Source organism: Candida theae, assembly GCF_024610275.1.
Source record: "Candida theae strain CBS 12239 chromosome Unknown scaffold27, whole genome shotgun sequence".
NCBI classification, from domain to species: Eukaryota; Fungi; Ascomycota; class Pichiomycetes; order Serinales; family Debaryomycetaceae; genus Lodderomyces; species Lodderomyces theae.
Window position 1 is genome coordinate 106,180 of NW_026261492.1, and position 25,848 is coordinate 132,027.

Consider the following 25,848-nt stretch of genomic DNA (forward strand, 5'->3'; position numbering starts at 1 on the left):
ACTTTTCAAGATAAATTCTAAAGAACGTTGATTCTTCATATTTTTGTTGGTTGTACCAAATTAGGTATTAGGTCGCACTATTGGGATCAACATACTTTGCATATGATTTATTACGTGGAAGAGATTGTTTGTGCACAAAACAACGAGAAAAAATTCTTCCATAGATGGACAATGCAGAGTATCTGTGTATATACGATACGACTAAGACGCATGGCTGCGGTGACCAGTGGGCGACTGCTAAACTTCTCACAATACTAGATGGAATAAACAGTAAGAATGTTGTAAGTCACTCTAATTGTGTTAAGCCTCTCAAGCATTCGAGGCTTGATTCAGCAATCCAGTCAGTTATACAGTTTCCTGAGTAATGCATTGATTTGTCTCATTGCATTAGAACAGTTGCGCTAACTGATTCTGGAAGAGCGCCTGTTGAAAAATAAAAATAAAAAAAAAAACAAAAGAAAAAAGAGACTCTATACAACGAATCAGCCTCTTCACGTCACTAGCCACCATGTCGTTTTCTGCGTATTTCACGGCTCTAGCGTGTATCATGGCTGCTGTATTCTACAAACTACATGAGTCTAAGTCATCAAAGTTACTCTCGTTGCAACAGGAATACGAAAACTATGTGAAAACATCCAATTCTGCTCGAGAGAAGCTTACACAGCAATTGAAACAGGAGTTGGAGACATCGAATCAAAGTACCTCGGATAAGATTGAGCAGAGTGGGAAGCGAATTGCAGAACTTGAATCGCAGTTGAAAGAGTACACCTCAAAGAATGAAATGTTGATTGCTTCAGAAAATAAGTTGACAGTGCAGACGTTAGACTTGGTAAAGAAAATTGCATTTACAGAGAAAGAAGCTGACAAGTTGAGGAGCGATTTAAAACAGTCACAAGCCCACTGCGAGCAACTAGCTCAGGACTACAAATTCCAGTTGAATTTCCACATCGAAAAGTTGTCGGTGGAGAAAGACACGCGGATCGCCGAGTTGGAAGAATCAATTGCCAGTGGAAGACGCGAAGTACTCGACCAGAGAGAACTATTCAGAACAGCTGAAAATGGGAAAGACGATATCATAATAGAGCTTCGACAATCGCTTGACAGTTTAAGGGAGAAATTGAAGGAGCTGGAGAAGAGCACCTCTGACCAAATCACAAAGAGTAATCAACTAAGTAAAGATTACCACCAACTGGAAAAAGATTTGGGAGAGTTGAAAGAAGCTTACACGCTAATGCATGAAGACTATGTTAGAGTGTCTAGAGATCTCGATGACACAAGAAAGGCGTTAGTTAGTCTCAAGGAAAGAGCAGAAATGCTTGTCCGTTCAGAGACAAAGTTGAGTAATGAGCTCGACAAAGAAAAAAGTAAGAACCATGAATTGTCAGAGGAGATTAATTACACAACTAAGGAGCTACAGATATACAAAGCTTTCTTCAAAAAATGCGAATTTTTTGTGGAGGATTTGAAACTATTTGATCCTGGTTTTGCTGAAATTGTTAAACAATTAGAGATTGGTGCAGAGAATTTTGAAGCAGTTTCTTCCGGCGAGGATTACCACACAGATGAGGACTACATTTCCGATGCAAAACTGGGTGAGATTGATCAGGATGAATTTGTAATTTTGACAAAGAAAGCATCAACGAATACATTTTCCTTGATTGAGAGGTATATTGAAGAATTGAGAGCAAACGTTGCCAGAGAAAAAGCACTTTTGGGTAAAAAGGAATCAGTTAACGCGGATCTAGAGGCGTTTGTGGCGGAATTGAAGGAAAAATTGGGTGTCGCTGAGTCCAGAAACGTTGTGGTTTTGAACTCAATTCTTGAATCACGCAAGTTAGTCAAAGAGGAGCTTTCTAAGAATCCGTTGGATGTTACAAAATTGAAAGAAATTTTACTTGACGCATATCAAAACATTGAAGACACTGCGATGCCCAAGACTGATAGTAGCAACTCAACGGCTCACAGTGATGCTAATGGGGATGTGAGTGAAAAGGAGGTTGAACCAAGTAAAGTCATTGGTGAAACCACTTTACCACCACTTGACTCTCTGTTAAAGGAAGAGAAGGGGATTGAAAATAACGAGAAGGAAGACGAGCATTTACACAACCAATCAACACAGAATACAACGTCCAATGAAGACGTGAAAGAGGCGGCCAGTGGTTACAAGAAAGAGGCATCTAAGGGTAATGCGACAGATGCGCCCAAGAGTGGCGAGAAAGAGAGTAGTGACCAAACAACCACTAAAACCCCAATGTCATCCATGGGCAACAACGCAAAACAACCACTTGCCTCAATATGGGCGGTCAATGATACTTCCAACGCCAGCAGCGATGTTGATTCCGATTTTGCTCCACCGCCTGCAATATTCAAGACAATAAAGGAGGGCTCTTCAACACCAACACCGTTGTCCGATTTGGGTCCACAAGCAGAGTCCCGCAGCACTGTTGAAAATACAAAAACACCAGAAGCAACAGGAAAGTCAGAAACAGAAGCTCTGGACAAGCTAGATAGTAGTACTTCGAACCAAGGTGCTGAAAGCGACGACAGCAAATCAAGATTGAAGAAAATCGATGAGAAATTACGTGCGGATGTGATCGCTGAGGAGAAAACTATTGAGGATGAGAAATTATTGGCAGAGAAAGAGTCCCAAGATGACAAAGAAATTTTGGACCAATACGATCTTGTGGCTGCTGAAGAGGAGGGAGACGAAGAAGCGGAGATTGAACCATCTGTTGACCCTCTCTCGAACGATCCCGCTGATGAAGAAGGTGCAGAGGATGTAGAGGAATCACCTTCAAAAAGCCAGACTCAGTCAAAGTTTGAGGCATTCAAAAGTGACATTGAGGATGCTAAGGGAGCAAAAGATGGCACCACTAAAGACTCCAAAGACTCTAATAGCAGCAACAGCAGCAACAGCAGCAACAGCAATGAAGGTAACGAGAAGAGTATGTTGGTGGAACCTCATTCAACCAGTGTAGGTGAACAAAAGTTCAAAGCATTCCAAAAAGATTTAAAAGACGCAAACGCGCAAGATGATGATCAAAGTAATGAAGAAGATCCTTCGAAGAACGGCGACTCTCAAAAGGAAAGGGAGAGTTCTACGGAAGTTGACGTTGCGGAAGATGGTAATGACGATGACGGTGACAAAGCTGGTGTTGCTACAGAGAATGACAGGGCAAAGAATGATCAATCTGTGAGTTCTGGGTTGAAGCAGGAGAGCAACAAGAATGTTGAGACTGGCAACAAAGAACCCAAGCAAGATGAGGTGAAGTCGGAAGCATCCAATGATGTTGCTGTCAAGAAAGATGACCAAGAGGAAGTTGACCACGCAGATACTGGTTCTGTGAGTTCTAACAAATCTAAACTTGAGTCGTGCAAAACAAATGATGACTCTGCAGAATCCAAGGACGCCCGCGTGGCTTCGAATGAGGATAAACCTCCTGTTCAAGGTGCCGACGCTGATGAAGAATCCAAGTCAGTTGGTCTTGAAATTGGTGACAACATTGTCCGTGCTCGTGAACATACTCAAGAAGTAATTCATGACGTTAAAGAGGACAAAGAGCAACATCGAGACTCAGTGGACAGCGAGGATGTATCAAATGTTAATGACACTCTAAGTTTGGGCGAGAGTAATGACGGGAAAAGTTCAGTTGGAGATGATGAAGTTGATGTAATGTCAACAACAGCTAATGCCAATGCTAGTGATGAAAGTCTAATCAAACTGTCGGGATCCAAGTCGAATTCTAGTTCGCCTACTAAACTGAAGCTGAAAAAGGGCAAGAAGAAAAAGTCCAAAACGGTTTTTTAAAAGATATATCATAACTCAAAATACAAATAACCTTTGCAAATCTTTTTTGCTAGGAAATAATTCTTATTGTAAGTCTTTGTAAGTTATATTATGTCCAATGTCAATTGTTATTGTTCCTATTTTGAAACAAATTGAGTGTATCTACGCATAAAAACCTCAATTTATAAGCGCAATGGAAATGAAAGATTTCGACATCGGCATCATCCCCCTCGTTATTACCAGCATCCCCCTTTCAGACTTGCCAATTGACTTATTTATTTAGAGTTCCCCCCTATAGAAGATTGTCTTGTAGGCTTGTCCAATGAAGTAATCATTGCGTGTGTGAAACACAAAAAAGGATTACATGGCCGCTTAGTTTCCAAATCGGGTGATTTAATTACCCAAAAGAGATCTCGTGCGCTTAGTTCATAAAAAAGCTGGTTGGTTCGTTGGTTGGTTATTTTGGTGGCTTGCATGTAATATAAAAAAAGACAAGTTTTTTTTTCTTCTTGAGTACAAATAAGTGAATGTACTCAATGTCAGTCGGGTACTCGTTAGAGAAACATAAGTGGTAATGGATTGTATTGGATCTCACACTTTGCACTCATTTAAAAATAATATTTTGTAAAATAGAGTTGATATTGATCTTAAAAAGTTTCGATTTGTGGAGAATGTAGTTATCTCAACCCTTGTATAAATAAAACTTAATTTTTTCTTTGTAAAACCAAGGCTCATAACCTTCATAAACAATTTTAAAAAAAAAAATGAAATATATAACTCACAAATAGAAGTTTAACTCTTGCAGTTTTTGTTTACAAACGACAAATGTCAGGTGTCAGGTGCGTGTGTATTCAATCATGCCACAAAGACAATTGAATCAAATGTGAACTTTGAAGTAACGTGAATTACTTTCGGAATAGACAAGACATATTCAACTGCTCAAAATGATAGGTATATATATATGTATATATATAAATATATGTATTTGTATGACGTAAGTACAATCTCTTTCAATTTTGTGTATCATCGTTTATAAGTAAAATTTAAGAAAACTTCTTTAATACTTCGTTATTATTTACTATTACTATTATTTACTATTATTTACTATTATTACTATTATTATTTAGTACAAAAATAAAGGTAAATAAACAACAACAACAAAGGGGGGCCTTTTTTATTTTTGCAATGTACTCAACAAAATTGATAGTATTATAATCATCTCCTCTATCTCTCTATGTATATAGCTCAACGTTAAATGTCGAAATAATATATCTAATTACTGTATTTTGTGCTACATTACAAGGTATATTGACAATAAGTTGTTGATGATGGAAGATGAGGGTGACGATGAGGGTGATAAGATACATGCTTCTGTCTGAGTTTTATGACCGAACGTTTTCCATACGAGTCCTGGTTTTCTTTTATGTCAGTGCTTCTTTCGAAGCAATGCAGAAAAGGCTTGTAACTCCCTTCCCCCCTTCCCCCCTCCCCCCCTCCTCCTTCCTTTTTCGAAAACAGACAAAAACATGGGAAATCATTGAAATGTAACAAAGTTCAATGGGGAAGAGCTGATTTCAGCTACCTATTGTCGAATGGCCCAAGGCTTTTGGTACTCACAGGTTATACATAAGAATATCCTACTCGACATTTAAAAGAAAGTTACACACATTATACAATCTTTATTCTCGTATCATGCAGCTTGTCTCCTATTCCTTAGTAAGAGAGGGGGAGATAATCGGACATTTTAAATTTAAGAAACAGACATGGACTTCACTTATTGTTATGTTGATATTACTTACATACTTTTAGTTGCAAGTTATTGTGTAACATTATTCTCGAGAGAAATTTCATTCTTTGTTTTGCTTTTGCTTTTTCTTTTTCTTTCTCTTCAATTCAAGGCATAATATGAGAACACAAAGGTAGTGTGTCAGGTACAAGAATTATTTTACTATATATTGGTGGAGCAAACCAACTGAGAAAAGTGGCGGAAAATTGCTGAAATCAGCCCAGAACCGGCGCTATTTAAACAAGTAAGTATAAGAATATTACGTAGTATTTACGCGTCTACTTTACAAATATACATATGTACCAAGAAAGCAAATTGATGATTAGGCTTATGTAATAAGGCTTTTTTTTCCAAATAAAATAGATGGTGGCTGTTTATATGCAGTACTACTTTTATTGTATATTGTGTATACAATACACAATAGCGTACATTCAAAATTAAAACGTGTAGTACATACATACGATACATACTATACATACTAGATGTACTTTTTACAACCAAAATTTGAGAATTTCAACTTTTATAGACATACAATTCTAGCAACAACAACAACAACAACTTCATCATCATCATCTACAGCACTCTATCAACACCACTCCAACTAAACAGCTAACCTAGAAAAGGGGCAAAGACAGACACACCATCCCATCCATCCAGCACATCACCAAAACTACACCATCACAACAACAACGACAACCACCACCACCTACAACAAGAATAACAACGCACAACTTTGAAAGTGCACTTTACTCAGCTTTAGCAAACTTCAAAAGGATCTTGCTCAATATCACCCGCTAGATCGACATCCATCGCTTCCTTTAGTCACATCTGCGTAATCTATTCACAACGTCGCGTGGCTAAGGCACAGCTAACAAAGACATTTGCAACATCATTTTCACAAAAAACGTTTGTTGTTCAGCAATCAGGAGTACCCGTTGTAAGAGTTTACACAGAAGCTGATTCGTTTACAAGCACATAATTTCAAGAAGCAAAAGAGGCAACCTTGAAAAGCAACAAACAACATTCGGTCATTTGTCCTCACAGTTCGTTCCCCTCCTTTCGTTTGACAAACTTTTTACTTCCCCCTTTCATCCTGAAAGTAAAAGAAAAGATTATCGCACACTCGCTACAACCAAATCAGTTATTGTTGGCTCTTCAGTGGGTTTTCTAGTTTATTTGGACGAACCTGATCCTCCCCTCGCTTTTTCCTCTCAGATTTGCTGCAAGAGATAATCCAGCACCTTCACCGATCTATAACAGCTTACATTTGACATAATCGCTTCATTATACCTACAACATATACAATTGAGACCATGGCTAATCTACTACCTAAATCACTAAACACAAAGAATGATTTCAACGGTGCCGTAATGAATGACGAGAATGCAGAGTCTTCAACTGAGCCCACACCATCAAAGTCCACATCAAAGTCCAAAAGTTTTATAAGCCGGAAACTTTCCTCAAATTCGCTTTTTTCTCAACAAAATACTCTGAATGCTACATCGTCTCCTCCTCCACCACCACCCAAACCTGCTGCTGTTTCAATGCTGCTGCCCTCGCAGTTACTCAGGTCGTCACCGGTACCTCGCAAGAATGGCACAATATCGTCCTCCTCATCGTCATCGTCACTAAACACATCTACTTCGACGTTGCAACCGTCGTCAACGGCAAGGGCTACACCAAGGGCGTCTCCAAAACTTCATGCATTACAGCCACCCCCACCACTAACGCCGCCGTCTGCTACTTATAGACTCACGAGGTCAGGATCATCCCATGTGTCACTTTCATCGTACTCCTCCATACCTAGTGCAAGCTCGATATCGACAACTGCATCAAAGGATAGCATCAACACAAGTAGAAGTAAAAACAATGACGACAAACTCATACAAGCTTTACTAAAGCGTTATAAAAAGTTGGAACTAGCATTGCACAAGTTCAATTCGAAAAAATACAACCACAATTTAAATACAAGTAAGACTGTGAATGGGGCCATCATGAAGGGGAACTTGCTACGAACATCTTTAATTCCATTTTTGAGGAGCGCAAATCAGTTGGAACAGTTTTTTGACAAAGATTCCAAGGTCTATAAAAGTTTGACATGTGTCGTGTTGGCCATTTTAATCAAATGGTGGAATTCATTGATTGGAAATTTGAGGTTCACTGCCAACTTGTCATCGTCAACCTCCACATCGTCGTCGTCGTCGTCGTCCGGGGTAAAATCCCCTTCTTCTTCATCACTATCGTTTTCACACTCGTTGTATTCCAGTGTGGACCCAATTCATTTTACAAGCATACCAGCATCCGACAGGAATGCATATTTGGAATGTGTTTCGCGTATTATGTCACGAGATGATTGGGTTTACTACGACGAATCGAATGACTATCAAGCATTGCTCACAACAACTTTGGACTTTTGCATTGATAAATTGACTACCTTGAAAACTTTGTCTGGTCCAATGGCTGCGTTTATTGGAAAAGTGTTTGCATTCAGCTTTTTCAAGATCCCCAATGTGGCTAACGCCTTGCTATTTTTGCTCAATGTCAAACAAATGACGTTAGAATCCTGTACCAAAACTTTACCGTGCACCAATAGTCGTCAAGGTGATCGAGAATTGTACCATGTATTTCCTCAACACTTGCATCGATTTATTGACTTTAAAGGGTTAACCAGTTTGGATAAGGGACAAAAATGTTATATGAACTGCACTCCGCCACCAAAGCATCCGGTCGACGGGATCAAGAATCCAAATGGTGATTGGGTCCGACGTTGGTGTGGATCTGATTCTAGTGTATTCAATTCATTTTTACGCCATTATATTGAAATAGTGCAGAAAAGCTTACTACCAGTTATAGACGACGATGTGGTGGTTTTACTAAAGTGTCCTGGATTCAGCGTCATCTTGAGTCATATTTATCAAATTCTTCACATTGCAATCAATCGAATCGCTAGTCCTGCTAAACCACCTTTCAATGCCAATATTACCGTTAACAAAAATTCACCGCTCCCACAAGTACCAGCAATGGCTAATCGCAAAAGGGAAGACAATGCAAATGGTGCGCCACCGCTTCCTCCTCCTCCTCCTACTACTACTACTACTACTACTACTACTACTACTACTCCGCCTTCACCACCTCCGCCTCACAATTCTTTCAACTCCAATGGTCAACGACCTAAAGCACCGACTCCTCCACCTCCCCCACAGTTCAACATCAACATCAAGCAAAGCGACATGTACTACAACTCAATCATCAAAATTTTCAAAACGGTGCGTGATGTGATTTATTGTGCTACCCTTGATAACAAGTCCATTGACTGTGTGAGTGCGAGTTTGGTCAAGGCGGTTGATTTGTGTTTGATTTCGATTGCAAAGGAAGTGACGATATACGATTTCAACAAGAATGGGTTGATTTTAGGGATTGTTCACGAATTTGTCAATCACATTGAAAACAACATCTCCAATGAAGTAAATTATCTCATCAATTGGGAGTTTTGGTTAAGTTGCAGCTACATGATGATTAACCATTCCGATCACGTTCAAAGTTTGTTGAAGAATTTTGCATTTCTATTCAATGTGTGGGATATGATTCCCGATGCGTTATGCTCATTTGTCAAGCCTCAATATCTGGACTTTGAACCCATTGGTGAGATCAATGACGAAAACTACAAGTGGGTAACTAACTTGGAGGAATCCTACAAGTTGAATTTTACAAATTATCTCGTCAGCGATGAAATGTTTCGTACCATGTTTGTTCATTGGAATCCTCTAGTGAGGTCCTATTATATCAAGCTTTTGGTTTGGAGAGTCATTGGAATCAACAACTCTCAATCTTCTGCATCAATACAGGTTACTAGAAACCTACAATTCAAGTTGGACCAATCATTCGAAGCATTGCAACGATATACAATGAAGTTATGTAATGGGCAGAGTCGAGACGAATACGGATCATGTGACTGGAATAGGAAGTTGACCATCAATTTTAAACCCGATAATCCTTTGGTTAATCGAAAATTTGGAATTTTACCAGCTAGTATACGCGACGATTACCTATCACTTGGTAATACCAATTACGATAGCCAACAGTCGGATGCATATGTGGCTTCAGCTGCTGCCACTTCAGTGTCAAAGTCGGCCGAATTGAGAAAAACTCATGCATTTGAAATTTTTGATGAGGCTATATATACCTGTGCCACTGTTGCGCCAGTTTCGGGATCAAAGACGCCGCAAGACGAAGATGTTGAAGCAGATCGCAAGAGAAGTAATTCGTCATCCTCGTCGAGTTCAGTCGCGAGCTCAATTGGCTCAAAGGGGACGTCATTAGTTAGCTCTATTGGACGGTTGTTGCGTATTGTCTCCGATGATAATGGTGACCACAATAGTGGTGACAGAGGTTTGGATCTGAAAGATGAGCTAAAGTCCAGCGGTAGCCGCATTAACGAAAGTGACATTACGAGAAATTCGGCATCTTCCACTTCGTTGTCAACCACGAACTCCTTCAAATCGAGGTCTTCTTCGCCGAGCATTATGTCATTTAGATCAACGCCCACTTCTGTTACTGAGACTTCGTCTACAAAGTCGGATAATGAATCGTTATATTCTCTTGATACTATCAAGCTAAATAACTCCTTGCAAGATGCAAGTTTTGGTGCACAACAAAGAATGCAACAACAGTCCGGTGGTGAAAATAAACTGCTGACAAAGAAAAAACTGTCGCAGTTGCAGCAATCGTATAACATACAACCCCCTGAATTGGCACGATTGCCGCCAGACATCATTCGCCCCATTTTCAAGTTTGATATTATTGTTTGTCATGAATCAGTCAATGAAAAGTTTCAAGTTATTAATCACAAAAATTCGTTGCTTCGTCAACAAATGTATTACAATTCAGATGGCCGTTTGCCGTCGATATCCTCAAATGCCACCACCAGCACGTCATCTACGTTGTTGGGACCTGGCTCCAATGCTGGATCATCGAAGCCAACAGTTTTGTATTTCCCTCATCAACCACAACTTCCATACATTTCACTATTTATCAATACAGACTTGTACAATAACAAGATGGTTTACATGAATGAAGAAGAGGATGGAATTTTCCTCCAGGAGTACTATCTGCGTGATGCATCCAATTCAAGTATATCCAGCTCATCGATTTCAGGCATCGATCCGATATTGGTTGCAAGTGCAAACAAATCTCATCAAGTGAGGCAAAAGTTGCGATCAGCAACCTTGTTTCAAGACGAAACGATTTCAATGGCAACCATGGTCAATTTGGGAAAATCAATCAATGAATTAAACATAAACATTGATGAGTTTAGACGGTATTTGAGTAAACGTATTGAAGCTGATGCGTTTTACCTGAGTGCGGGATACGACTCGAATGAAGTTGGTGAGAAATATGGTTCAAATGGTGTTGGGTTCCCTGTGTTTAATGGTATTGACGAGGGAGAGGATGATGTTAGAGCCAGCGGTGGTGGCGGGCTGAGTGGTGTGCGCTCATTTACTGTGCGAGGTAAAGAATTCAACGAGTTTATTTATTTTAAACGGATCATTCCATTCTTGAGTGTTGATTCCAGCAATGAAATGAAGTTGTTGAATGCGAATTGAAGCAAGGTGGGTGGTGGTGGGTGTGTTTTTTTTGTTTTTTTTTAGAATGATTTTTTAGATATCTTTCAGTTTCTTTCGTTATACTATTGTATTTATAGAATTACTTTTATTGAATAAAGAGGTTAACGTTTTACAGGGTATTTTTTCACAATGACATTCTAAACTTTTTTTTTAACATTCATCTCAATCACGTTTCACATATATCCCTACTTCATTTTCCATCTCACTCCTTTGTGAATATTTCATCACCTTCTTGGGGTGCTTGTTGGCCTCCGTCTCGTAAATAAGATTCCATACCCAGTAATGAATGAAAAGCCACAACAAATGAGATAAAATACCAAACTGCCAATGAAATAAAACGTAAAGAAATACTTTGCCATAAAGTATCTAAACCCCGTCAATCGCATTGAGAATTGAGCATAACTTGCACTAGGGTCTATAGTGAACACCCGTAGCAGTTGGTATTGTGATTCTTCTGGACTCTGTAGGATTAAATTGAAAGTAGTTGGCGACGATGTGGAAGGAGAATTAGCAATGCGTTTGGCATTGTCCTTCTCGTTGTCGTTGTCTTTTCCGCTGTTCGTTTGTTCATTTTGTAACAACCCTGATCCGTATATGTCAAAAGCATCAATTTCAATAGTCCTATATTTCCGATAATCGATAAACATGGGTGGGACCCAATTGCGTAATGCTTGCGGGATATATTTATTTCGAATAACATGGCTCATGTTTGGATCACAGTCCAACACGAATGACCCAGACTTGAACACGGGTTTATCACTTCCATAGCTCCATCCATCTCCGGTTTCCTCAGTTGGTTTCAAATCCAGTTGTAAACTATAGTACACCGTGTGAATACTCGTGTCGTAGGCAAATTGTCGATTACAATAGAGGGCCAAGTTGAGCTTGAATGTGTATAGTGAATCCTTATCGAATGTGAATGTTGACACAGCGCCATTGATGCTTTCTTCTGATGTTATCGATTGTGGATCAATGGAGTTAGATAGATGCACATGCTTTTGCGGGAAATAACTGTTGCCAAATTGCAATGACTTCACCGGGGTTGTAATTTTGGTGTAGATAAAGTCCAATGGGATTGATGGCGAGTGGGTATCGGGGATCAATGTGGTGTAGTACACGTGGTACGCGATTAGTGAAATGGGAATGAGAATGAAGAAGGTTGCGATTGTTGATGTTAGGTAGAGCCAGGTGCGTGTTGCTGCGAGGGGCAAAGTGAACCCAAACGTCGTGACCAATTTCATAACTTCTCTGGGAAGAGGGAACGGGTGAAACACGGTGGGAGAGAAAGTGGTTTTTTCTTGGAGGGCTCTTGTACGCTTGTAGGACTGGACCGAATTGAGGAGATTTCATTTCGACTGTTGTTGAATTTTTTTTTTTTTAGAAGCGAGAGACACTATTTTTGCGCGTTGCTAACGTTTTGGTGTAAACTCCCATTGACTGGAGCAAACAACACGTAATATGTAGATAGCATTGCAGTCTTGGCTAAGTGCCATACCCTAGATTGGACTTATGAAAGAATCAATGTTCTCTCCCGATATATAAATAAAAAACAAAATACGATTTACTACTAATAACAAACAGAAATACCAATGTGCAAACCAAAATTCAAAAAAAGAAGTTCAGTATTTGATAACAAAACTGTATATAACAAATGTCAATGTGGGAATCCGTATCTACCCCGCCTCTGTAAAAAAAAAATACAACTCCCAAGATGAAAATGAGCTTATTTATGGCAATAGGAAAAGGAAAATTAACATGTTACATCATGGGAAATGGAAAATAATAAAAAATATGCAGCGTAAAGTGTATGAAATGGTATTCCTCCTGCATTCTCTTTCTCTCTCTCTCTTTCTCTCTCTCTCTTTCTCTCTCTCTCTTTCTCTCTCTCTCTTTCTCTCTCTCTCTTTCTCTCTCTCTCTTTCTCTCTCTCTCCACTATGCTTAATGTGTAGTATGACCACGATGGTACTTCAACCCATTAAGGTTTTTATACCTCTTTCCACAAACCTCGCATCGATAAGGCTTATCCTTCTCCAATGCAGAATTGTCCAAATACGGAGTGTTAGATTCGGGGTCAATTATCGATATCGTACCATCGGGGTTCTCGCGTAGACTTTGTCCTTGATGACCATGAGCACGATGGTACTTCAACCCATTTTGGTTCTTGTACGTCTTGTCACAGCCGATAACTGGACACTTGAACGGTTTATTCTCTTCTTCCATCATGTACAAGTGACGTGCTGGATCGTCTATGTACACGTCGTCGTCATCGATTTGCATGGCAGTGTCTTCTCCTTGTGATGGGCTGAGTGGAGATTGTTGATTTGTTTGTTGTCCATTGCCAAATTGCAGTTGCGATTGTTGTTGGTTTTGCTGTAGATTCAGGCCTTGTTGTTGTTCGAGTTGTTGATGTTGAAGATGGTTATGGTTGCGCTGCTGTGGATTCTGGCTCTGGCTCTGGCTCTGGCTCTGGTTCTGGTTCTGGTTCTGGTTCTGATTTTGTTGTTGTAGAAGTTGTGTATCCGTAGTGCTATTGAATTGGTAGTTGCCACCGTTATCATACCCTTTAGTTATATCGATTCCTTGATTGTGATGGTTATTGAGGAAAACGTCCGTCGTTGAAACTGTTTCCATAACATTGTGGATATTATTGTAGTTGTTACGATTGCGGTTATTGTTTAGCAAATTCTGAGTGGTATCTACTGGTGGAGATGCCAGTATGTGTGCTTCTTCATAATGTCGTAATAAATCATGCAATGTAGGCAATAGCTCGCCACAACAATTGTAATCCTTACAATAATCAGCTTCCAAATCAGGCAAGTACGAGGTTTGTTGTTGCGGCGACATGCCAGGGTGAAAGGCAGTACGGAAAGACCCCCTACGTGGATTAATCAAATTTTGGTGGTTTCCGTGCGACAGTTGCGTATTGTGATGGCTCAGTTGCTGTTGCTGCTGCTGCTGCTGCTGGTGCTGCTGGTGTTGTTGTTGTTGTTGTTGTTGTTGCTGTTGGTGATGGTGGTTGTGGTGGTGATTGTGCTGATTATTGTTTGGAATTAGAAAATTGTTCATGCCGGTGCCAATATTGACCGACATTACTTCATCTTTCAACCAAGAGCCAATGGTGACTGATCCCCACGAAATACCACCCATACCTTGTGAATGGGCTACTGATTCTCTTCTAAAACGTGAGTTGTTGAAGATCGATGGTCGATGATTGAATGTGATGTCGATCGGTTGTGGTTGGTCCTGATTGTGCTGTTGCTGCTGATGTTGCTGTTGATGTTGCTGCTGCAGTTGTTGCTGTCCAAATGATGTGCCAGACCCGGCATTGGATGAATTGTTATTTAGTGGAATATTCACAGCAGTTGCTGTTGCGGACGCTGTGCCGGAACCACCGTCAAAAATCTTGGTATTAAACATGATGTGGGCAAGTTATATGAACACAAGTTGAGCTTGTATAGAATAACGTAGTAGATAAACGGACCCTTTTATAAGATGACGATGTAACTGATTACGTCAAGGTTTTTCCCAGTGGCAATCTAGTAGGCTTGAAAATGAAACCTGAAAGAACGGAAAAATAAAAAGGGGAAATGAATAGTAAGCTATTCTGATAAGGTCCTTTGTAAATGACAAATACGGCTACTCTGTCTATAGCTCTGTTGGATGCTTGCAAAATGGTGTCTTGTACGTGGATTAGCTGCTATATTGACCCTTTGAATGTTCCCCGTACTACTAGAGTGTGCTTATTGCTGTAGTTTTGAGGATTAGTAAAAAGAAAGTACTTGGTTCTGTGTATATATGTGTGTGTGTATGTGTATGTGTATGTGAAATTTAATTTAGTAATGTGATTTGGTAGTGTACTTTTGCACAAAAATACAAAATGTAATTTTTCAGACAACATCTCATAGTTACACAAAGATACTACTCATAAATATACAATAGAGACTGATTAGGTAATACAGCATTTCTTCCTATTATCTCCTACAGAGGCAAAGACGGGGTGATGGTTTCAATGCAGAGGTAGAATAGACTTGCTAAATGAAAAGTAGTTGAAGAAGATACCCGACGAGAAGAGTCTCTGATGGAAATCAAGGGGTGCGTATATGTGCGAGAAACTCCAATTGAAGGACTACATGCACCCCAGTGTATTATATCGCAACCACTCGACTCCATCAGTGGGTATGCAAAAGGGTACCTTACACTAAAGGTTTGGTGTGTTTTCTCTGAACTTTTGAATGTGTTTCCATGCACAGTATCTAGAGATAAAAAAGCTCAGTGAAATACAAGGGTGCAGCGATTTGCGTTGCAAAGTCCATCGGTGCACAAGACAAAAACGCTTTTCCAACGTTATTATTTTTGAGAAGTTTTAAACTATTCGACGATTTATATATCCAGGAGCACTCGTCTTGAGAAGGTGTGTATATGACAGCGCTAACTTGGCGATCCTTAAGTTATATCAAACAACCCCAGCAAAAGTGCGTATTTTGTGAAACCAAACTTAACTACGTGCACTTACAGTCGAAAATTTGTCTCTGTTACGCACCTCTTAAACCTTGTAGTTGCACTTGTACTGGTACTAGCAACGTTAAAACGGACATAAGCGAAGGTGTGTTGTTACAAACCATCAAAAAGCTCTTTGAGTATCTCCTGCAATACGTCTTATATCATTCCGAAAAGTGTACAATTGGAACCGAAAATTTCTTTTTTTCTTTGGTACTGTAGTGTTCTTTGTGCTGTTAATACAAAGAGACAGTTTTGTGTGCAATGCATAACGGCGCCAGAGAGATTTACTATACACACATACGTTTCTGTTTTAGAGCTATTGGCGGATGGGGGGGATTGCTTTCCGAATGGCCCCAATGGCGGATGCAAGACTTTATTCGCAGCCAAAAATGGCTTCCGCAAGATTGAAAATCTAGTTGAGGTGTACCAGTTTTGTATCTTTGTCTGTTGACGACGGAGAGTTCTGACGTTAAATGCAGCTAATCGATCGAATTGTTGAAGTGATGTAGAAAGTGCACTGGTAGTAAACTTTTGTACATGTCATTTCGCAAGCATAATTAAGCAGTTTGTTCAGTATAGTAGACATTAATACGATGAAGGTCAACGATGTGGCGATGTTCATCTCAAATCATCTCACAACATTGGCTCTCTATTGTGTGTGCCTTTTGAAAATATCACAAAACTTGAGTGTGTGTCGGAACCAAATTTTAATTTTCCACACAAATGCCGTTTACATTGTTTTGAAGAGCCAGTCATTCTTTTGTGCACAAGACCTTATGGAGAAAACCGTCATCTTGCCAAAGTAGCTTAGATGAAACTCACCTACAAGTGGTGTGTGTGTATGGATGCACTGTTTAGTCCCCAATCACGCCGGCTACGTTAGCACATTTCCTGCAGAATCTATCGATGATATAATCTCCGCAATTAGCAAACTTAGTAATGACAGCACTGAATACTGACCACCTTCTCAATTTACTCATTCTTTTCATCTTCTTGCATTCCCAGCACAGCTTGATCTTCTTCTCTGTATTTGCTTGTTGCTATATCAAGCTGAATACCTTGAATTTTGACGAATGAATCGTCTTGTTCGAATCTATTTCCACGTCAAGGCTTGAACCCCGTCAAAGTTACAAATTTTATTACGTTTAATACTCTAAACTAAACCATCAAACAGACTTAGGATGACATTTTTGTATTTAGTTCCTTGTCTTGAAGTTTCAGCAAATTTGGGTGCAAAATTCGCAAGAAAAAAATATTGTCAACCACCAAATTGAGAAAAACGTAGTTCCGATATCATCCAGTAGACCATGCAACAACTTGCGGAAACTGGCAACCGGGGTTCTTCAAAAAACTTTATTTTTTAAAAAAGGAGAGGACAATTGAATGCATTTTGCTCATTATCTATTCTGCCGATAAAAAATAAAAAGCAAAAATAAAAGCCCAACGCGGGACTCGAACCCGCAACCTTTCGATATCATCTATAAGAGTCGAATGCTCTAGCCGATTGAGCTAGCCAGGCCGATGAAAGACAAAGCCCAACGCGGGACTCGAACCCGCAACCTTTCGATTACTAGATTATAAGAGTCGAATGCTCTAGCCGATTGAGCTAGCCAGGCTGTTTTCGAGCAGAACTTCTGCCAGAATATACTCACCGAGTCAAATTTGGTCACACATTAACTATCATTCCCATAGGCGTTATTGGTCATAATGGTTGAAATCATGTTTGCGGAGAGGAGGCCCTCAATTTGCTTCATCCATAGAGTATTAGATTGTAGAAAGGGTAGCTCGAGTTCACTTTACGGAAGAAACGGCCTGTTTAGAGATGCATTCAGTTGCAATTAAACTTAGCCGTCAGAATTAAAAGCAACAGAGTCTTCGAAGTAAAGACTTAGTCGGACCTGGACACATCAGAGGGGTGTTGGATTGTTTGTCAACAGCTGCCTCTTCTACTAGTAGAAGTGCTTGATCTGTGAATAATTTTATCAGAAAACGCATTCTCAAAAAAAAAAACATAGTAACATGCTTTTGTCGTTATTTTGAAACTCCCCAGGATCTTAAAGAGGGTTCCCGTGTTATGTCTCATCCAAAAGATAACCTTTGCAATAGTCGACACCATACGTTTTATGTAATTCTCATTGGATCATTGGAGTGGCCAAACTTTTTTGTGCAACAAAATGCAAATCCGAGACGGATTGCGAGTTAGTGCAAAATTAATTCTTGTGAAACCAGCTTATAAACCACTACAAACCCCACCATTAATTTTTTCAACAAATGTATGATTCATGACCTATACACTGAATTCTTGATGTTGTGCCTCTTTCCACCAGAAATAGTTGAAAAGATTGGGGCATTCTTACCGCAAAATGACAAACTTTCTTTGATGACAGTTAACCGATACTTTTGCCAACTCTTGGGTTCAAGTTTGTACTCGGTTATCATCTTCGATTCATCACCGCATTTGTTTGATTATGATACCAAATCACTAAACACGTTCAAACAGCAGCGTAATGTCTACAAAATCGATGGAAAGTTTTTGAGAGGCACTAGAGTCCGGTCAGTGTTTGCGCTTAAAGCTTTTACAAAGTGTGTTGTGAAATATGCCCAGTATGTAAAGGGACTCATTATAATCAACTTACCTGATATATCAGATTTGGAGGTTTTTCAGTGCTTTGAAAGGATTCTACCTTTAATGGTTCAGTTACAAACGTTTTCATGGAATCATGGCGTCCCATTTCCAGTGAGCTATTTGAAGTTTAACCAACTGATTCGAACAATGAGTGGCATTATTGAAACAGATTGTTTTGTGCAGTTTCCTTATATGATTCAAGGAGTCTACAGCAAACTCGAAGGTGTACAGAATGTTGATACCTTAACTTTGCGAGACGTGGACTTGACAGATTGGGAGCACGATTTTAGTAAAGTTGAGAACTTGACATTGGATAAATGTACATATAAAAGAGACCACCTACTTGAACAAGATTTCGCATCATTGAAGAAGTTGTCAATTGCCGTTGAAGACGACCCTTTGATAGTCAAGCTTATAACTAAACTCAATCTCGATTCATTATCTTTGAAAACAGAATCATCTTTGTATGGACTACTTTATAAACTATCCTCGCAAATCGTGCGACTAGAGCTACACTCAACATTCGACTTGACGAGCTTGAAACAGTTGTCTCGTTTAACCAGTTTGAAGTATTTGCATCTACCCATCCTTGAAAGGGATATTCTTGAAATATTGCACTTCATTCCACAATCGTTACAATTTCTCAACTTAAACGTGTTGGAAACAACTGAACGAAACAATTGTCTAATTGCAAACGAGTACTGGGAGTGTGCTGTGGATCAGAATCTTTTGAAGTTCCAAGACTTTGTTTTAGAGTACCACCGTCGTTTAAGTAACTTGGAGTGGATGATGTTTAACGGAAATAACAAAAATTATGTGTTTGAATGTGCCCAGCTGGTCATATTTAGAGACAGATTTAGCTGTTATTTCGATGAAATTGTAAATACATTGATTTGATGAGAGAGATCCAAAAGTGGGGCGGAGCAATAAAATCCTCCTAGTCTTGCGCAATCAGAGCTGTAGATCATTTGTAATAGTCCCGAAATAAAATAGAAAAAGGATCCTTCTCAAAAAGAAGTGATTCATTCCAGGGTGGAGATGACCTGTAAAAGTTATTCTCCCAACTTGCAAAAGTGTTCTCGCGTGCCATTTTAGACTGAACGTAACCGAATACACACAGGGTACACGAGAAGGCATTAAGCTTTGGTGATAATTGGGGAAAAGAAGAAGAGAAAAAGGGAAAGAGCTGGGTGTTGATTTGAAACTGGTGAAAAATTTTTTCTTGTAAAGTGAGCCAATGTCGTGTCGTATTTTTGGGAGTAGAAAAAAAACGCGACACACTCTACAGCTCAACAAAAGAAGTTTAATACACAAAACACGACTGCGTAATTTAATTTTTTTTTCTGTTGTGTTGTGTTGTGTTGTGTTGTGCTCGTTGTTGTTGTTGGCTGCAATATTTTGTTGGGATGGGATTACTGGAAGTGTTGTATCCCTGATAACCTCTAACAACACCTTTTCCTCTCTTGATAGACAAGATGTTCACACTCAGAGAGTAGCAACATACTTCTGAGCTCTCTGTTTCCTCATTTATCTAAGTTCTATTTTTTTTTTTTTTTTTTTTTTTCACACTCTCCCCCATTACCCTTTCCCTTTTTTCAACAATTTGTCTCTCGGACTACAAAATTTTTGTGTAACCATCAACATACCGATTTATCCAACTAAAAAGAAAAATTATTTTTGGGTAGATGGCTACGAGTAGAATTAAATATATAGCCCATCTTTTTCTTGAATAAATCTGGATAGCTTCTCATAATTTCTCCCCTCCCCCCTCTTCTTCTTCAACAACGTACACCTCACTATGAAGCCGGAAATTGAACAAGAATTATCACATACTTTGTTAACAGAATTGTTGGCTTATCAATTCGCTTCCCCAGTTAGATGGATCGAGACTCAAGATGTCTTTTTGAAGCAACACAACACTGAGAGGGTCATTGAAATTGGGCCATCACCAACTTTGGCTGGTATGGCTTCAAGAACTATCAAGGCAAAATACCAATCATATGATGCAGCCTTGTCTTTACAACGTCAAGTTTTGTGCTACTCTAAAGATGCAAAGGAAATTTACTACACTCCTGATCCAGTAGAGCCACCAGCTGCTGAAGAACCAAAGACAGACTCAAGTAATGACGCTGCACCACCAGTAGCAACAGCAACAGCTACCACTCCACAAGCAGTTGCTCCGTCCGCAGGTCCAGTTGAATCTATCCCTGACGAGCCAGTCAAGGCTTCCTTGTTGATCCACGTGTTGGTTGCTCAGAAATTGAAGAAACCATTGGACTCTGTTCCAATGTCAAAAGCAATCAAGGATTTGGTGAATGGTAAGTCTACTGTGCAAAATGAAATTTTGGGAGATTTGGGTAAGGAATTCGGGTCTACTCCTGAAAAGCCAGAAGACACGCCATTGGAGGAATTGGCAGAACAGTTCCAAGATACATTTTCCGGGTCTTTGGGAAAAACTTCCACCTCATTGATTGGTAGATTAATGTCCTCAAAAATGCCCGGTGGATTTTCCATTACTACAGCTAGGAAGTATTTGGAGTCCAGGTTTGGTTTGGGACCAGGTAGACAAGACTCCGTTTTGTTAACGGCTTTGTGCAATGAGCCAGCTAGCAGGTTGGGTTCAGAAGCAGATGCTAAATCCTTTTTGGATTCAATGGCTCAAAAATATGCAAGCCATGCTGGAATTTCATTGTCGTCAGCTTCGGCAGGAGCAGCAAGCTCCGGTGCAGGCGCAGCAGTTGTTGATAGTGCTGCTTTGGATGCATTGACAGCAGAAAACAAGAAATTGGCTAAACAACAATTGGAAACATTAGCAAGATATCTCCAAGTCGATTTAAGCAAGGGTGAAAAAGCATTCATCAAAGAAAAAGAGGCAACTACAGTCTTGCAACAAGAGTTGGATTTGTGGGAAGCAGAGCACGGAGAGTTTTACGCCAAGGGTATCAAGCCAGTATTTTCCCCATTGAAATCGAGAACTTATGACTCTTATTGGAACTGGGCAAGACAAGATGTATTGTCAATGTGGTTTGATATCATTTTTGGTAAATTGACTTCTGTTGATAGAGAAACAATCAACCAGTGCATTCAGATTATGAATAGGGCAAACCCAACTTTAATCAAATTCATGCAGTACCATGTTGACCTTTGTCCTACTTATAGAGGAGAAACTTACAAATTGGGAAAGAGATTGGGTGAGCAATTGATTGAAAACTGTAAGCAAGTTTTGGGTCAAAGTCCAGTTTTTAAAGATGTCAGCAGAATCACTGGTCCAAAAACCACCGTCAGTGCTAAAGGTGATATTGTTTACGAAGAAGCAGAGAAGGAATCGGTTAGAAAGTTTGAACAGTACGTTTTTGAAATGGCACAAGGTGGCTCAATGACAAAGATGAAACAGTCAACAATCCAAGAAGATTTGGCCAGAGTTTACAAAGCAATTTCAAAGCAAGCGTCAAGGGACAGCAAATTGGAATTACAAAAAGTGTATGATCAATTGTTGAAAGTTGTTGCCGGATCCACCGAGATCGAAACAGAGAAAACTACTCAAGACGCCTTGGAAATTCCAACAGGAGCCAACACACCAACAGAAGACGACGAATTATCAACTGCTTCTGATGATGATGAAATTGCTTCCTTGCCCGACAAGACTTCCATTATCCAACCTGTCTCCTCAACTATTCCAAACAAGACGATTCCATTCTTGCATATTCAAAGCAAATCCGAAAGTGGAAACTGGGAATACGATCGTAAGTTGTCATCTGTGTATTTGGATGGCTTGGAATCCGCCGCTATTAATGGTTTAACTTTCAAGGACAAGTACGTATTGGTTACTGGAGCTGGTGCTGGATCCATTGGAGCAGAAATTTTGCAAGGCTTGATTAGCGGTGGTGCTAAAGTAGTTGTCACCACCTCACGTTACTCCAAAAAGGTTACAGAGTATTACCAAAACATGTATGCTCGTTATGGTGCTGCTGGATCCACCTTGATTGTTGTTCCATTCAACCAAGGTTCCAAACAAGATGTCGATGCATTGGTCGAGTACATATACAACGATCCAAAGAAGGGTGGTTTAGGTTGGGACTTGGATGTTATCATTCCATTTGCAGCAATCCCAGAAAATGGTAATGGAATTGACAATATTGACTCAAAGTCTGAATTTGCTCACAGAATCATGTTGACAAACCTTTTGAGGTTGTTGGGTGCAGTGAAAGCCAAAAAGACAACAGATACCAGGCCAGCTCAATGTATCTTGCCCTTGTCTCCAAACCACGGTACATTCGGTTTCGATGGATTGTACTCTGAGTCAAAGATTTCGTTGGAGACTTTGTTCAATAGATGGTATTCTGAAGATTGGGGAACCAAGTTGACCATTTGTGGTGCTATCATTGGTTGGACAAGAGGTACTGGTTTGATGAGTGCAAACAACATCATTGCAGAAGGTATTGAAAAGTTGGGAGTCAGAACCTTTTCCCAAAAGGAAATGGCTTTCAACATTTTAGGTTTGTTGACTCCTGAAATTGTCAACTTGTGTCAAGAAGAGCCGGTTATGGCAGATTTGAATGGTGGTTTGCAATTTATTGACAACCTTAAAGAATTCACTTCCAAGTTGAGAAATGAATTGACCGAGACTGCGGATATTAGAAGAGCTGTTTCAATAGAATCGGCAGTCGAGCAAAAGGTTATCAATGGTGAAAATGTTGATTTAAACTACAACAAGATTACTGTTCAGCCTAGAGCAAATATGAAGTTCGACTTCCCAACCTTGAAATCTTATGAAGACATTAAACAAGTTGCTCCGGATTTGGAAGGTATGTTGGATTTGGAAAATGTTGTGGTGGTTACAGGATTTGCTGAAGTTGGTCCATGGGGTAACGCAAGAACGAGATGGGAGATGGAATCCAAAGGTGAATTTTCCCTCGAAGGTGCTATTGAAATGGCCTGGATTATGGGTATGATCAAGTACCACAATGGTAATTTGAAAGGCAAGCCTTATTCTGGATGGATTGACGCAAAGACACAAACTCCAATTGATGACAAGGATATCAAGGCCAAATACGAGGAAGAGATTTTGGAACATTCTGGTATAAGATTGATTGAACCTGAGTTGTTCAACGGTTACGATCCAAAGAAGAAGCAGATGATCCAAGAAGTTGTTATCCAACACGACTTGGAACCATTTGAGTGCTCTAAAGAGACTGCTGAGCAATACAAACACGAACATGGTGACAAATGTGAAATTTCCGAGATTGAGGAAAGTGGTGAATACAGTGTTCGAATTTTGAAAGGTGCAACTTTGTTTATTCCAAAAGCATTGAGGTTTGATAGATTGGTGGCTGGTCAAATCCCCACTGGTTGGGATGCGCGTACTTATGGTATTCCAGAAGATACAATTAACCAAGTGGATCCAATCACTTTGTATGTTTTGGTTGCTACAGTTGAAGCGTTGTTGTCAGCAGGTATCACTGATCCATACGAGTTTTACAAGTACGTCCACGTTTCTGAAGTTGGTAACTGTTCAGGTTCAGGTATGGGTGGTGTTAGTGCTTTGAGAGGAATGTTTAGAGACAGATATGCCGACAAACCAGTTCAAAACGATATTTTGCAAGAATCCTTTATCAACACCATGTCTGCATGGGTCAATATGTTGTTGTTATCTGCTTCGGGTCCTATCAAGACACCTGTGGGTGCCTGTGCCACCGCTGTGGAGTCTGTTGACATTGGTATTGAGACCATTTTATCTGGAAAGGCCAAGGTTGTTATGGTTGGTGGTTACGACGATTTCCAAGAGGAAGGTTCGTACGAATTCGCCAATATGAATGCTACATCGAACGCAATTAATGAATTCAAGCACGGAAGAACACCAAAGGAAATGTCAAGGCCAACTACAACCACCAGAAATGGGTTTATGGAGGCTCAAGGGTCTGGTATTCAAGTTATTATGTCTGCTGATTTGGCAATAAAGATGGGTGTTCCAATTCACGCCGTTTTGGCAATGTCAGCAACAGCAACAGACAAGATTGGAAGATCAGTCCCTGCTCCAGGTAAAGGTATCTTGACCACTGCTAGAGAACACCATGGAAACTTGAAATACCCATCGCCATTGTTGAACGTCAAGTACAGAAAGAGACAATTATCAAAGAGATTGGACCAAATCAAGTCCTGGGAGGCTTCAGAACTCAACTACTTGCAAGAAGAAGCTGAATTGGCAAAAGAAGAATTTGGTGAAGAGTTTTCCGAGGCTGAGTTTATGAGAGAAAGAACAGAGGAGATTTACAGAGAGTCTAAAAGACAAGTTGCAGATGCAAAGAAACAGTGGGGTAACTCCTTCTACAAGTCTGATCCTAGAATTGCTCCATTGAGAGGGGCCTTGGCAACGTTCAACTTGACAATCGATGATATTGGAGTAGCTTCATTCCATGGTACTTCGACCGTTGCAAATGACAAGAACGAGTCAGCAACCATAGACAACATGATGAAACATTTGGGTAGATCTGAAGGAAACCCAGTGTTTGGTGTGTTCCAAAAATACTTAACTGGTCATCCAAAAGGTGCTGCCGGTGCTTGGATGTTGAATGGTGCTATTCAAATCTTGGAATCTGGTATTGTGCCTGGTAACAGAAACGCTGATAATGTTGACAAGGTTTTGGAGCAATACGAATATGTCTTGTACCCATCCAGGTCCATTCAAACAGACGGTATCAAGGCTGTTTCTGTTACTTCTTTCGGATTTGGTCAAAAAGGTGCACAAGCTATTGTCGTTCATCCTGATTACTTGTATGCTGTATTGGACAAGTCAACTTATGAAGACTATGCCAAGAGGGTTACAGCCAGAAACAAAAAGACCTACCGCTACATGCACAATGCAATCACAAGAAACACCATGTTTGTTGCCAAGGATAAAGCTCCTTACGCTGATGAATTGACTGCAGATGTTTACTTGGATCCATTGGCCAGGGTTTCACAAACAAAGAATGAATTTGCCTTTTCAAAGAAATCAATTCAGTCAGATAAATCGTATGTGAGCGACATCTCCAATGCCACTGCCAAAGCTTTATCATCTTTGAACAAGTCATCCAAGGGTGTTGGCGTAGATGTTGAATTGTTGTCAGAATTGAACATTGATAATGAAACCTTTTTGGAGAGAAACTTTACTCCAGAGGAGATCAAGTATTGCCATAGTTCGGCCAACCCACAAGCATCATTCACCGGAACCTGGTCAGCCAAAGAGGCCACTTTCAAAGCTTTGGGAGTTAAATCTCAAGGTGGTGGCGCAAGCTTGAAGGAGATTGAAATTGTTAGAGATGGAAATGGTGCACCAAAAGTTGTATTGAATGGAGACGCCAAATCAGCTGCAAATGCCGCAGGAGTGAAGAGTGTGAGTGTCTCAATTTCTCATGACGATTTCCAAGCTACTGCTGTCGCCCTTAGTGAATTTTAAACGTGTATAGAGAAGTGTTGAATATATTGACGTGTTTTAGTAACTTGAAGAATGTATTTTGCTAATCGGTGTAAGCAAAAGAAAAAAA

At 39.9% G+C, this 25,848-nt stretch overlaps 6 protein-coding genes across 6 annotated transcripts; 4 read left to right on the forward strand and 2 right to left on the reverse strand. All coding sequences in view use genetic code 12, as the record gives it.

Annotated features, from left to right (window-relative positions):
• Positions 1-508: 508 nt before the first annotated feature.
• USO6 (Uso6p) lies at positions 509-3,808 on the forward strand (the record flags this gene model as incomplete). The annotated part of the gene is made up of 1 exon (XM_051754632.1): positions 509-3,808. One exon carries the CDS (start codon positions 509-511, stop codon positions 3,806-3,808), a length of 3,300 nt encoding a protein of 1,099 aa, XP_051606504.1.
• Positions 3,809-6,886: 3,078 nt separating this feature from the next.
• On the forward strand, positions 6,887-11,176 carry KGF57_005058 (uncharacterized protein; the record flags this gene model as incomplete). Its single annotated transcript, XM_051754634.1, has 1 exon — positions 6,887-11,176. The coding sequence occupies one exon, from the start codon at positions 6,887-6,889 to the stop codon at positions 11,174-11,176; it is 4,290 nt and encodes a 1,429-aa protein (XP_051606505.1).
• Positions 11,177-11,421: 245 nt separating this feature from the next.
• Positions 11,422-12,438, reverse strand: KGF57_005059 (uncharacterized protein; the record flags this gene model as incomplete). The annotated part of the gene is made up of 1 exon (XM_051754635.1): positions 11,422-12,438. One exon carries the CDS (start codon positions 12,436-12,438, stop codon positions 11,422-11,424), a length of 1,017 nt encoding a protein of 338 aa, XP_051606506.1.
• Positions 12,439-13,137: 699 nt separating this feature from the next.
• Positions 13,138-14,616, reverse strand: SFP1 (zinc-coordinating transcription factor; the record flags this gene model as incomplete). The annotated part of the gene is made up of 1 exon (XM_051754636.1): positions 13,138-14,616. One exon carries the CDS (start codon positions 14,614-14,616, stop codon positions 13,138-13,140), a length of 1,479 nt encoding a protein of 492 aa, XP_051606507.1.
• Positions 14,617-18,004: 3,388 nt separating this feature from the next.
• KGF57_005061 (uncharacterized protein) lies at positions 18,005-19,222 on the forward strand (the record flags this gene model as incomplete). The annotated part of the gene is made up of 1 exon (XM_051754637.1): positions 18,005-19,222. One exon carries the CDS (start codon positions 18,005-18,007, stop codon positions 19,220-19,222), a length of 1,218 nt encoding a protein of 405 aa, XP_051606508.1.
• Positions 19,223-20,123: 901 nt separating this feature from the next.
• Positions 20,124-25,760, forward strand: FAS2 (trifunctional fatty acid synthase subunit; the record flags this gene model as incomplete). The annotated part of the gene is made up of 1 exon (XM_051754638.1): positions 20,124-25,760. The coding sequence occupies one exon, from the start codon at positions 20,124-20,126 to the stop codon at positions 25,758-25,760; it is 5,637 nt and encodes a 1,878-aa protein (XP_051606509.1).
• Positions 25,761-25,848: the final 88 nt, after the last annotated feature.